This window comes from Abrus precatorius, unplaced genomic scaffold (genome assembly GCF_003935025.1).
Source record: "Abrus precatorius isolate BTA unplaced genomic scaffold, Abrus_2018 Scaffold2, whole genome shotgun sequence".
Lineage (NCBI taxonomy): Eukaryota > Viridiplantae > Streptophyta > Magnoliopsida > Fabales > Fabaceae > Abrus > Abrus precatorius.
Window position 1 is genome coordinate 28605865 of NW_020874362.1, and position 15007 is coordinate 28620871.

The 15007-nt window shown below is 33.7% G+C and overlaps 1 protein-coding gene across 8 annotated transcripts; it reads left to right on the top strand.

Moving 5' to 3' along the window:
• Positions 1–6130: 6130 nt before the first annotated feature.
• LOC113857366 (general negative regulator of transcription subunit 4) lies at positions 6131–14242 on the top strand. Of its 8 annotated transcripts, XM_027489156.1 has the most exons (15): positions 6215–6285; positions 7032–7131; positions 7591–7718; positions 7943–8093; positions 8238–8347; positions 8772–8855; positions 8962–9010; positions 9097–9188; positions 9351–9477; positions 9652–9731; positions 9817–11279; positions 12391–12504; positions 12578–12712; positions 12837–13300; positions 13520–13814. In XM_027489156.1, exons 2-14 carry the CDS (start codon positions 7039–7041, stop codon positions 12899–12901), a joined length of 2691 nt encoding a protein of 896 aa, XP_027344957.1. In that variant the 5' UTR covers positions 6215–6285; positions 7032–7038; the 3' UTR covers positions 12902–13300; positions 13520–13814. The 8 variants fall into 8 exon arrangements, with proteins under 8 accessions (XP_027344954.1, XP_027344952.1, XP_027344955.1 ...); XM_027489153.1 differs by having other exon boundaries at positions 6131–6285; positions 12578–13300; positions 13520–13900; XM_027489151.1 differs by having other exon boundaries at positions 6139–6285; positions 9348–9477; positions 12578–13300; positions 13520–14034.
• Positions 14243–15007: the final 765 nt, after the last annotated feature.

Below are 15007 nucleotides of genomic sequence, written 5' to 3' on the forward strand. Positions count from 1 at the left end.
TGTCCTGGGCATGGTATCGCATGCCATATATTGCGCCAATTTCTAGTAATTTACCAACATACCCTCTCGTGTTCAGATGGAGTGGGGGTAGAGTACTCAACTTTCGAAATAAACCTCACAATGATGTTGTGGGGTACAGATCAATGTTTGATCACATTCAAGCTAATCAGGTAACTCTTCATATTTATTTTCTTATCTTTTATACATCATCTTAAGTAACAAAGTTAATTTTATTTGTAGTTTTTATGGGCGCCATATCAAGACTTGCAAACATCAATACCCATGGAAGCATATAGAGATGTCCAATTGTGGACTTCATGTACTGCCATCCTTTGTTTTGCAATTGTTGAATGGCACCAAATAGATAGAGTCAAATTACAGTTTCGTCTCTTCCAAGAAGTCCCTTCTCCACAGAATAATTTGAATGACCTCCACAAAATTGACATGAGAGGAAGACAGGATGAAAATTGGGTTACAAGACATGCTCAATGGATCGAAATATGGAACAACAGACGTGAGCTGACAATAACGGGTTATCCAATGCAAGGTCCATTGTGTCACACACAAGAATACATGGGATGGTACATTGCTAATTCCATCTATTTTCTATCTGTGGCACCACTACTACAAGATCCAAGGAGGAGTGACCAACAATTAAGGACTACCAACACATTTGAAATCGGTACGACTTCCACACCGTCGTACCACGAGACTGCATCAATTTCTCCGAACATTACGCCAGAAGCAAACATTATTAATACAAGACATTCGTCTGCAACAACATCGAAGAATTTTTTTACAAACTTATTTGGAGTTGATTTTACAACTCCATCTTCAGCACAAACTTACATGCAGTCTCTTTACCAACCGGATTTTGCTAATGAACCTGGTAATTCATCAAATGCATTCCAACAACTACACCTTCATGATGATCCAAATCCTCCACAAGTTCATCTTGAAATTCCAGAGCAACAACCACAACGACGAAACCCACCACGTCACAAACGTCGCCCTCGTTGTGGAACTGTCCACCATTACGGAGATAATTAATTATTAATGTTGTTATGAATTTGTTATCATCTTTGTTAATGCACTTTGTCTTCATCAATGTTACCTTAGTAATATGAAACCGTTAATATTAAAATATTTGTCTCAAGTATAAATAATTAACTTATAATTTAATATTTTATTTACTTTTTAAAAATAAATTTTTTTTTCTCAAATAAAATTTATTTAAAATTATAATAATAAAGTTTTAGAGTTTAGGGTATTAAAAATTATAATATTAAATAATGTCATTTTCAAAAAAAAATTAAAGTATTAAAAATTATAATATTAAATAATGTCATTTTTTAAAAAAACTAATTTAATTTACGTGAATGTCAGAAGGCATCTTTATTGGTTGGGAGGAGACAAAGCTCATTTGGAAGTATGTGAGATGACTTGAATGAGAAGAGAATCTAATGTTGAGCGTGACTGACTAGTCACTATCTATTGGTTGGGAGGAGAAAATGGTGTCATGGAGAGGTCAAAATCACTCGTAAGATGTGATATGGCATTGAATGACGAGGAATTCAATGTGCCATTATAAATAGTCATATTCGTGTTCATGTTCTTCATTCGGGATACTGTTCGGGATACTGTTTATTATGATGGACCATGCATCAAAGTGTCATTAACTTTACATCAGGAATCTATGACACCGCGTCAATGCGTCAAATTGTCATTGATTTTACGTCAGGGTGTTAGGAATCAATTGTTTTATGTCAGTGCGTCAGAGTGTCATTAACTTTACGTCAGGAATCAATGACACCGCGTCAGTGTGTCAAATTGTCATTGACTTTACGTTAACAAATCCATTATTAAGGTCAATGTCTGTACATAAAACCTTTTCATAAATTATCACACTTACCAACAATCTGATAAAGACAATAACACACTACACGATGTTCTCAGACCAACTTTATCAGCAACTACTCACTTCAACTGTCTCATCTGAAATAAGATAAGTCACTGACCACTTTTATCAAGAATCTCATAAAACAATGGCACGTTGCATTATGTCTTAATTTGACCACTCAATAGTATATCAGGAAATATAAAATTAATCTCAACCATTGAACACATTATAAACGATCCTGACCATCCTTTTTTTTTTCAAGCACCTACTTTACAAATTGTCTATAAAAGACATATCATGTAGTTAACAAACACCACACATTCATTACAAAATATAACATTAACATCCGAAACTTTAGATAGAGGACTTCGATATAACAAACATCGACAATTTCACAAATTCTCATCTAACTGTTATGTTTGCAAATGGCCAGATTACCCATAATCATAAAGGTGTGAGCTTTCAGTGTTTATCTCCAAAATTATTTACAATCCCACATGAGTGCACATTCGTGGAGCTGAAACAAAGAATTTGTAATGCTTTAGGCATTGATCATAACACTCAGTTCACTAACTTGTACTATCGGAAACCAAATCACAGTGGTGAGGGTTTAGTTATATTTGAAGCTTTTTCTATTTTAACTGATGTTCATGTGGCGCAGATGCTTTCCTAGAAATCTAATTTTCCAGTCTCTTTAATCATTGAAATTTATGTCATCTATCAAAGATCAACAGAACAAATTATGACGCTTCTAAACCCTCTAGCCCCAAGCTCTTCATCAAACCCTCAATTCATCACTTCTAGCAAAGCTATAATATATTTTGGGGGACCTATCCAGCATGCCACCATCATGAACTGTCCACATGGTTATGGCCTTATGTTTAAATGTCTTCACCCAATAAGAATGATCATCCAACACAGCTGGACTTTCAATCAATTGTTTCAAGAGGTAAGTGAGGTACTGGATTATGGAGACGGGAAACAAATTACAATAATCAATTATAGACGACCGATCCGGGTCATCAACCAAAAACTCGTCTATGATTGCATAGAAATAAAAAATGATTCTGATGTGCAATAGATGATCGCACAATGGAAAAAAATATTTGAACTTCATTCAAGCATTCAACGTACACATAACTGGTCAAAGATTGAATTGTTTGTAGAAACAAAAGACCTACGACCCCCAACACTTGAAGAAAGACTTCGTGATTGGCATGACAGTAAGTATATTGACCATCATGGAGAGAAAAAATATGCAATAGAAGATCTTTTTTAATTTTTAACCAATTAAATGTGTATTTTGTATTTTCTTTTCTGCTTTCCATGTCTGTTTCATTTTATTTTAATTATAAAAGTTTCATTTAGTTGTTGTTTATCTTCTTTTATTTAATTTTTTATCTATAAATTCATTTCATATTATCTAACAAAAATAATCTTAATGATTTTATTTAATTAATTTTGCATACAATGAATTAAAAAATAAAGATATTATCATAAATCAAATTATTTTATTTTTATTAATATCATTTTACAAACTAATTTATTAATTTTTAAAAAATTTAATATTTTATTTTCATTAAATATAATTTTATTATTTAATTTATTAATAACTTTAATATTAATATATATATTAATTAAATATTATTAAAATAAATAAAAACATGTTGAGATAAATATTATTAGTTAGGTAAATAAATATTAAAATGGGTGATTGAGATAAAAAAAAAATTATTCAAAATAATATTATCATATTAATATTCATAATTCATATTAAAATGACTTTGGAGAGCGGTTCAAATTGGATCGCTCTTAGAAGTCGACTTTGGAGAGCGGTTCGTATTTAACCGCTCTTAGAAGTCGACTTTGGAGAGCGAGTTTTTTTCAACCGCTCTCAGAAGTCGACTTTGGAGAGCGATTCAAAATTGGACCGCTCTCAGAAATGAACTCGCAACATATTAAAAGTAATTTACAAAATGAGGAGATGCATTTGTCACACAAATTAACATAATATAAATTTTATTTTCATATAATATAAAAATAAAAATAGAATTCAAATAATATATTTTATTTTATTATTTAAAACTATTTTTATTATTAAATTTGACAATATATAATTATATAAACATAAATATTAGATAATATTTTTTTATTATATACAAAAACAAAAATACAAATTATGTATAGAATTTGGTTGCTCCAAAACCGAATTCCATTTGGAAATCTACTGTACAGACACAAATTGGAAGACGAATTCTGTACGTAAACAGTAAATCGGTCTACTTTAGTAAATATTTTTGGGACAGGTCTATTTTAGTATTTTTATTTTTTATATATATTATTTTGGTTAAAAAGTCCCCCTTTGCACTTCTATTTTTTGCTACAGGAAATGGGTTTAGTCTGGTAAATAATTTCTTCCTAGGTTTATTTCTGTAATTTTTTTTGTTTTAATAATATTTGTGTAAAAAATTCTGAAAATTAAGTATGTATTAGAAAAAGCTATGAGAAAAATCACTTGGTATTATTAGCAATGGAACTCGTAAATCAAGCTCTTTAATACAGTAATTGTTATTTCATGCTGGAGATGGTGATTACAATCATCGCAAGCTCTGTTGAATGGGATTTTGGTGATAGTTCATATCTGTAAATGCATTCAGCAATAATGGAACTATAGAAGTAGGTGATGGTTCAATATTCTCCTTCAAAGAAAATTTTTTGTTTAAAAACAAAAGAAAAAAGTTAAAGTCGTTTTTCAATATGGAGAAATGGAGATGAAAAATGTCAAAAAAGGAAAAGAAAATGAGGAAAATTGAGCAAGATTCAACCTTGTTAGTGTAACCTTGAGTCTTTACCAAAAAAAAAAAGTATACCATGAGTAAGACATGCTAAGTCAAAGGAAAATTTAATGCTTATATTTTAAATAAAAATATTTAAAACTAATATTTATTTAAAATTACAAATATAAATTAATACATTAACATACAATTAATATATTAATCATATATTTATTAAATATAATTATTTAATAAAAAAAAAATATGTTATTCTATTTTTTTTCTTCCAAAACTCTCATCTCAAGCATACTCTAAAACATTAAAATTTTAATTAAACAATAAAAATCATGATTGATCCATCAAGGAGATTTTTTTTTTTAGGAAAATAAAATGTATATATGTTGTCACTTCTATAATATTATTTTACATAAACCCTTTTTACATACATTACAGATTAAAAATAGATAGATAAACTATATTTTAGCTCGGGCCTCATGGTTCAATTTCTCAGGACCAAAGCCTCCATCCCTCGACTTCCACACATTTAAGTCTGTTATGCACATTAAATCCTAATTATCTTTATTATGACCACTCAAACCTTAACAACTTTTATTGCAACACCTAAACTCATTGTAATCTTATTTATTAGGACACATATACACTTTTACCGTGCATTAGATGTTTTTTCCCTTTTATCAGCCACCTAAATCTTAATTGCCTTTATCGCGACATCTAACCCTTAACAATTGTCTTTATCTATCACGCATATATTCGTACTTTCATTGTAGGTAGTTATGCATTTTCTTTCCTCTTCCAATTTCTAATTATTATAATTTAATTATTGTTATTATCTTTATAATTATTAAAAAATAATATATAATATTATCTTGTCTAGTAAAGATTAAACTCTTATATATACGTGTAATTTTATAATATAAATCAAAATTAAAAAAAAATGTTTCAAGACTTCCAAATAATGCTTAACATGTGAAACTAATTTATTAAAATGACTAATGTCGAAAGTCACAGAAAATTATATATATATTACAATTTTACTTAATTTAAAGATAAGCTTACCGTAAAAACAATGGAGACGAAAAAGAGGTATGCTCAAGTTTCTTATTCTATCCTAACAAAGTGAAAATTCTTAGTAATGCACATTTCCCGGACCAAAAGCTTGTCTGCAAGCACATTCGTCGGATCAAAAGAGCAGGAGCGTGTCACACATCTGGGTCACCACATGCAGAGGAGCAAGGAATACGTGTACCGTAGAGAACCCAAACACTAGAACCAGTTGGGCTGCTCGACAAAACAGAAGGGAGAGACAGAGAGAGGAGAATCAAAAGGTAGAGGGGCAATTCCATGTAATTAACTCAAAATCCGAGTCTATTTATGTGCGTAAATGACAGCGACGCGCATAGAGATAGAGATAGAGAGCCAAAAACCGAAAACGCCATCATCCAAACAGCGCCTTCTCTCTCATTTAAAAGACACCTTGTGGTTTTTCTCTGCCCCTCTTACCCTTTTGGCTTTTGCGCTCTCTCTCTCTCTCTTTCTCCGTCTTCGCAAACAATCTCCTCCTCACAGTTTCGTCTTCTCGATCTCACCACTGTGAGTCATCGACTCCCAATTTCTCACCCTAATTTCGCTATCCAATACAACTTTTTCTTAGATCCCTAGTCGCTTCTCAATTTACCGTTTGCTTTTCTATTCGCACCGTCCAATTTTTCCCCTTTCCTCTTTTTATTCTTTAAAGCTCTCTTTTCGTTTCTCGTTGCATATTTGATTTCGATTGTTAATTTTATCTTTCTTTATATATTTCTATATGATACTTTTTGTTCTGATTGACGGTTTAGTTGATCCGTGGTGTTTCGTGTTCTCCGTACTTCAATGTATCTCTGAATTTTATTTTATTTTATTTTGAAGTGATTTGGTGTGCTTATTGATTAATCAAATGTTGTTAGAGTCAATAGAGTGTGTGAGGATTTTATCTGGATTTGTTTATCGATTCCTTCATGCTGTTTTTGTTATTTTTTTAATGTTGAAATTTACATTTTCTCCAATGCACTATTTGTTTTTCCCTGGTGTGTTGTTGGTCACAGTATTCCTAAAGTGAATGCTTTTCAATCTAAAGAGACTGTGAACTTTGTTAACTTGCAATATTGAGGGGTGGGTGATAATTTTCACTGTCACAGCTGTGGTTCGGTTCCTTTTCTTCTCAAATAATATTTTTTGAGTTCTTTGGATGAGTGCTTTCCTCTTCTTTCAGGGTTAGGTTTTTTATGCTTATTGCTTATGATGATATATTTATGCTTACTTGATACGAGTGATTTGTGGTTTATCCTATTTTCATTCAGGGCAATCATGAGTGACGAAGGAGAAAGAACTTGTCCTCTCTGTGCTGAAGAGATGGATTTGACAGATCAGCAGTTGAAGCCTTGCAAATGCGGCTATGAGGTTTGATTCTATAATTATGATCTTATTAGGCAATGATGTAAGGGGTTTTGATATAATCTGTTACAGAAGAAAACTGTGTTTTCGAAACTTAATTAATTTTTCCTTTGGTTATCTCAAAGCTTAATGTTTGTCAAGGTTTATGGTTCGTCTTTCCCTTCCTCTGTTCTAATTTTTAGTTTTGTTTTATTCAGCCTGTAACTCGACCTGGTGGAATTTATCTTTGGATTGAGTATAACTATTATATTGTTTTGTTAACTGAATTTCAAGGTTACTTCTCATACTCGTCCGTACTTTTTATATATATTTTACCCTTGATAAAATGTTATTTCTATGTCCTTTGAAAATTGACTTGTACATCAGATGTAGGTGCTGCTGTCTGTGTTTTTGTTTTCAGATGATGTGTCTTTATCCCAAATGTTCATTATGATATATGTCACTTTCATCTCTCCTTGATTGCAGATCTGTGTCTGGTGCTGGCACCACATAATGAACATGGCTGAGAAGGATGACACTGAGGGGCGATGCCCTGCATGTCGCTCTCCTTATGATAAGGAAAAGATTGTTGGGATGGCTGCAAACTGTGAGAGGTTATTTTGTTAACTGCATATTTCTGTAGGATTGTAAATGTTGTATTGTTTCTATAGGAAAACTTCACTCATCTAATATGCATTCACGTATTTGTATAACTATTTATTAAAATATCAGTTGCTGAACTTTTTTGTTTCTTTGATCTCGTTATGCTTCAATTTATTTATACCAAGGTCAAGTTGGCCCTTTTTGTGCATTTATCGTAACATTGATTTTCACGTAGATTGGTGAATGAAATTAATATGGAGAAAAAGAAGACTCAGAAAGCAAAGTCTAAATCATCTGATGGACGTAAGCAGCTCAGCAGTGTGCGAGTGATTCAGAGGAACCTTGTTTACATTGTTGGATTGCCTCTCAATCTGGCAGATGAAGATGTAAAAATTTTTCCTCCTTCACTCTCTTGAGCACCTGAATGCTGAATGTTGCCATTTCACACGTTTGTTCTCTTTTTTTCCTTGGATTTATTTTATCTGTTTTCCTCCAAGCAAATTTTTATGTTTTTATCACCGTTTATCTAGCTTCTTCAGCGGCGAGAGTATTTTGGTCAGTATGGGAAGGTCTTAAAAGTGTCAATGTCTCGGACTGCATCTGGGTTCATTCAACAGTTTCCGAATGATACTTGTAGTGTGTAAGTACATTCTCTTGATGTTTGTGGTTTAGCTGTTTACTTAATGGTATGATAGGCTTCTGTCAATTAGCCTGGCCATATTGGTTGCTATAGTAAATGGATCCTTCACTTTTTGCTTTGTTGTCATTTGATATTTATTGGATTGCTAGTATAGCTTTGGATTATTGAACATTTCTTGACACTGAAAGGAAGCAAATGCCTAGCAAACAAAGAGACTGTGTCAAATGCAATTTTTTTCCTTCAATAAGAATCAGGAGAAACACAAAAAGGCCATATCTGTACTTTTCATTCACTTTAATTAAAAACTTAGAATCCCCCTTTCTCCATTTTATTTCCTGTTTTTTTATCAGCAGTTTGATTATCTTTCTATGATACATTAATATTAATATCAGTACTAGTTCCCAATCAAAGGTTTTTGTTTCAGATATATAACTTATTCTAAGGAAGAGGAAGCAATTCGTTGTATTCAAAATGTACATGGATTTGTTTTGGAGGGTAGACCTTTAAGGTACAAATATTTGCTTTAATTGATACTTTTTATGCATGGGATGTTTGGTTCTGAGTGTTGTACTCTTGCTTATTGATAGTTTGTGTTTTTCATTTTATTATTTCAGGGCTTGTTTTGGAACCACAAAATATTGTCATGCATGGCTCCGAAATGTGGTATGGAAATTACTGGGTCTGTACAGATTTTTTACGTTGCCCTTAATTGATCTCACTTTTAATTGAGGAGAGATCTTTATGACCAGCCTTGCAGCAATCCTGATTGTCTATATCTGCATGAGATTGGCTCTCAAGAAGATAGTTTTACAAAAGATGAAATAATTTCAGCATACACTAGGTACTTTTCTGATAAATGGACTCAGTTAAATAAAATCCATTTTTGCGAAAATTAAGTATTTATAATCTTTTGCAGATTGCACTTGCGTTTGTAATTGCTTGAACTGAATTTAGTGCTTATCAAGTAAATTATATCTTAACTCTGTTTGTTATTTTGAAGAAGTCGAGTTCAACAAATCACCGGTGCCACAAACAATATGCAACGCCGATCGGGGAATGTATTACCTCCGCCAATGGATGATAGTACGAGTAATTCTTCTGCAAAGCCTATTTTGAAAAATGCTTCAAGTGTAAGACCTTTTTATTGTGTTAATTTTAATATTTACTATAATCCCACTTATTTTGGGTGTCAGCTTTGCCCATATCATTGTTGAGAGTTCATTTAAATTTTGATCTTTAGTTGTTATACTGAGTGAAGTTTAGCAGCTGTATGCAAAGAAACTGACATTTTAATTATGAAACAGAACTCTGTTAGCACTGTAAGAGGTTCACCTCCGAATGGAATCTATGGGAAACATATTGCTCTACCGGCTAGTGCTGCATGGTATGTGCCATGTATAATTTTGTATTTGGCCATGGAAGTTGAACTTATCTAAAGGTTGCTGTCTATGTTTATGTATGTTTGCCAGGGGTACTCAGACTACAAATTGTCAGCCCCCTGCTGGAGGCCTATCATATGCAAATGGGCCATCCAAGCCAAAATATGATGCAGTCAGCAGCACACTAGCCTTTTCTGCAGCTGTTACAGGCTCAAATCAGGCTTCTGATGTTATAAAGAGGCCACCGTCGAGTGATGGGAGTCATAGTATAATACCTGGAGTGAAAAGTGAATTGTTGAAACCTGTTAAACAATACAACAATAGCATGGACAGTCTGGGTAGTGCAGGAGAAAAAACTTCATCTTCTGATGCTTCCCCTGTGCCTGTGAATTTGAACATTCAGTTGTCTTCTCTACCATTGTCCCGAGATAGTGATGGCAGTTGTACTACTGCAGACGCGATAAGTTCTACTAACATTACTGGACAGTCTTGTAATTCTGGTCCTGAGGAAGCAATGACTGCTACCAATGAAGAGATTCAGAAGTTGTCCACTGAATTGTCCTCAATTAACATTGATAAAAATGCTGAACATTATGGTATAACCAAACCTAGTAGCTCACCTACTGATTATGTCTTGATTAAATCACCTCAAATTCAAGGACCACAACATAATGTTGACAGATTTACAGATACAGTAACGGCAAATGTGGCTGGTAAAGCTACATCAGATAATGGGGTTTGTAACTCAAGGGAACAGTGTGATTGGAGATCGGATTCTCAATCTCTAGTAGTGTCAGACACTGCTGAAATTGATGACGATGTAACATCTTTTGATAATCAAAGACTGAAGGATCCAGAAGTTGTTTGCCGGTCTTATTTGCCAAAGTCAACCAGTTTCCTTCATGTATCAAACCAGTCAAACCCTTGTCTTCTGCAGCATGGTGAACCTTGTACTGCTATAAATGTAAATGCAAGTTCTCTATCTTTTGATGATCGAGTGCAGGATGAATCTATGTTACATGCATCTAAAGTAATATCTAATCGCTACCCTGAGAAATTTAGTGGTAGCTCTTATGGTTTACTTCATGATGAAAGAAATGGGAAAAGTATTGGGAGATTAGTTGGTGAAGCAGTTCATACTGGATGTGATGCTTCTATGGATAAGGGTGAAAGTAGTATCATTTCAAATATATTATCCATGGACTTTGATTCCTGGGATGACTCACTAACATCACCTCATAATTTAGCTAAGTTGTTGGGTGACAATGCTCATAACCAGTCTGGTCCTTTGAAAAAGTCTAGTTCTTGGAAAGTTCAAAGTAATAATCAATCAAGGTTCTCTTTTGCTAGGCAGGAGGAATCCAAATTCCACACCTTTGATGTACATGCACCTTATGGTGTCGGCCAGCAACAGCCAAACCATCCAGTCATTCAGAATTTTACAGAAAGAGACTTGTATATGGATAAGTTGGGTATTCCAAATGGCTATCCTACCAATAACTTTGAGGAAGCTGAAAATACTCATTCCATTGCATCTTCTAACAAGCTTTCTGGTGAGTATTAATTGCTTTCTTGAACCAACTACTGTAGCTTTGGTATGTTGTTTCTAGTTGCAAATCCTAACATTGTTTCCTGTGTTAATGTATCAATTTCAGATTTCACTTATTGCTTTTGTGCTTCTATTGCTTGACGATTAACAGTTATCTAAATATTTCTTCTGTATGATATTAATACAATTTTTCGGAGACACTTTTTACTTCTTTCTTATTTTCCTTTGTTGCTTTGAAAATTGAATTTTTGTCCCTTCCATGGTTTTCTCAATTCCTGTTGCTGTATGATTTTGTAACCTGATTATTTTTGTGCTGCATATGCTGTTTAATTCCATGGTTGTGCTTCAATGATCTTCCATTTGTGTAAGGGTGAAAAAGAGACAAATTGTATGTTTGTCATGTCTTTTCAACAAGGTTGGAAAAGGCTATAGGCAATGAGTCCATTTTCTTGGCTTGCAATCGGGTCTGCTCCAACACAATGAAGCCAATATTGAGCCTTATATTAATTTAGTGTAAAAAGTGCAATAAGTTAAGCTCTAAATTTTAACTCAATTTATTTCATATATTTTGTTTGCAAAAATTTAATCAGACTGCAGCTCATTTGACAAACTGAGCTCATTGAGTAAACTTGGATTGTGGCAGCTTATTGTCAACCCTGTTTTCAAAATCAAAAAACCATGCTGGGGCTTTATAAGAACTAAGTATCTAAATACTAAACCTCTGGTCAGAAGCTTTGAAACCGATTTGCTCCTGTCAAAAGTCTCAATATTGTATGTGTAGAATGGTAATAATTGTCTCCCCAATATGGTATTGACTGAATAAAGTTTGTTAAGAACATAATATGTAAGAAATTTAATTGTGGAACATTTATTTTCAGTTGTGTGATGATTTATGGTTAATTGAAGTAGCATAATGATTGCTTTCTGTTGATTGTCTCTTTCCAAGTTAGACAGTCCAAAAGTTTTAGCAATGATTAAGGCTGCACACTTTGGGCAACTCATTTGCTCTCTGCCTAATTTATGCATTGGCTTTTGTGTTATATCATTCTCAGTTTGTATCAGATTTTTACATTCATGTGGTCTGACAACCTTGTGTTTTTTTTTATGGTTGACAGCCATTTCAAGAGCACAAGTTTCAGCCCCGCCAGGATTTTCAGCTCCAAGCAGGCCACCGCCACCTGGTTTCTCTTCCCATGAGAGGGTGGAGCAGGCTTTTGACTCCGTTTCTGGTTAGTTATGATTTCTTTTTTTTGCACATGTGCCCTTATTCTGGTAATAATTATTAATTAGACCTTTTGACAGGGAATTCACTGGTTGACCACTCTTCTCTGCTGAGAAATTCATATCAGACACCCTCAGCTGGAAATATTGGTGGTGCAGGGGACATTGAATTTATGGACCCTGCTATTTTGGCAGTCGGCAAGGGGAGACTTCAAGGTGCACTAAACAGCCCAGCACTGGACATGCGATCAAATTTCATGCCACAATTAAATTACTTTGAAAATGATGCCAGACTACAATTACTAATGCAAAGATCTCTCTCACCGCAGCAAAACCTTAGATTTCCTGAAATTGGGAATAATTTTTCTCAACTTGGTGATTCTTATGGTGTTTCTTCAAGGTTAGATCAATCACAAGTAAGTAATCTAGGTCCATTCCCACAGCTGTCTCTGCAGCCATCTGCAAATGCAGTCTTGTCAAATGGTCAATGGGATGGGTGGAATGAGATGCAAAGTGGGAATGGTTTGGGTGTGGCCGAGCTTTTGAGAAATGAAAGACTTGGGTTTAATAAATTTTACTCAGGATATGATGATTCAAAATATCGGATGCCAAATTCTGGGGATCTTTACAACAGAACATTTGGGATGTGATATTTTGCTTGTTATGATGTCCTTGTTATTGTTGGAAATGGTAAAACCTGGCAGAAATGGACAATTTTTGGTGTTGCGGAACGGATTCTTGACTGGTCTATTGGGCCTACCTAATGATGAAGCTCCCAAGAAGTGTAATTTATGGCTGCATTTGGTAATTAGTAAACTTCCTTTTTGTTTTCATGATTTAATTGGCGTATGTATTGCACATCATGCATGCTCATGAAAGTGTCTTCACCTATTTATGCCAAAACGAGATTGTATATTACACTTTTGTTATTCATTTTGTACTTGATTTTATGTTATGTCAAGAATGACTTTGATATTTACTCTTTTGTAGTTGTGCACTCATTTTCCCTTTTTTTTCTTGTAGTTCTGGATTGGCAGAAGTGAGCTGTGTTGGGCTTTTGAGATATCAACTGTCAGTGCTAACGTGATAAAACTGGCAGGTAGATCTTAGTTGAGTGTTTCCTTCAAAAGTACAGAGCATGGAAACGTGTTGATTCAAAATCAAGTAGATCAATCGCTTTTATTGTTTGTAACGTTTTTAGTTTAACTACCCTTGTGGGTAGTATAAAGGTTTGATCCGACTGGTAAAAGGGAATATATTATGACAGCAAGATTTACATCTTTGATAAATCATATTGGGAATTAAATACATCGCTTTTTAACTGGAAAGATCCATGTGATGTGTAATACTGTTGCGCTCTTTCAGAGTTTGTGGCCTTTTTTCCTTGTCAATGATTTTAGTTATATTAAATTTGCCTTTTCTTTCTGTGCAAGCTTTTTTCATGTAATCCCGTCATATATATTCATCGCTAGATCAGAGTTCTCCCTTAATCTAGTCATGGATCACTGCTACTTCTAAATGAACGAATTGTTTTTTCTCGATATTATTTGCTCCCCGTTGTTTGGTTAGTGTATTTAGCTGTTTCTGATTTTGATACCGTTTTCTCAAAACTAATATAACCAGCAGGGACGACCCAACCCATGACTCGGGATGAATTACTTTGCTCATGGTTCCATCAGCAGTCAATATTTTGCATTTTCTGGTGCAGCTGAAAATCTTAAATGTACATTATAATGCAGAGGACATTATTGCGCAGGGCTGATTTCGTGTTTGTTAAATAAGATATAGTTTATGCATCCGTTAAAAGGTTCCTGTTCCTGTAATATTCTGGTGGTGAGAGTTCTCATTAATCTAAGGTTGTCGTGATTGTCTCGACAGGCTTTAAGATTAATGAATGGTTTTGACCAAGCCACTATAGAATTGCAACTTCAGTATGGTATCCATGCCCCCTTCTCTCTTTGCATAGATTTGGTGTAAAAGCATTTTTAGCTCATATAATTTACTTTATTTTTTTATATTTTAAAAATTCAGTTTATAATTCTTGTCCTTTTTATTTTTGTTCTTACCATTGATACATGTCACTATTTTTCAACAAACAATTAAGACTATGTCTGATATATTATTGAGATCAAACCTTCAATAAAAATTATAGGGATTAAAGGACTAATTTTTTTTTTATAGAAATCAAAACTAAATTTATGTAAAATATAGAGGGAAAATACACACAACTTGGTTGTTGCATATGAGAGCATATAGATATGTTGGTGTGGATAATAGGACTCACTAAATCTGAGAGGTGAAGTGCATCAGGTTTCAGAATTCAGTTTTAAACGCTGTAGTTGCGTTAGTGCTACAATAGTGTGGTTGAGAATTTCTTTACTCTAGGTAAGATTGGATATTTTATCATGTCAATTGGCAGGGACTGCAACTGCCAACTTAATTTGTGTTAACCAGCCACATGCAGCTCCAATGTAAGTTCAGAACACTCTACAATTGCATGCGCTGTCTGTC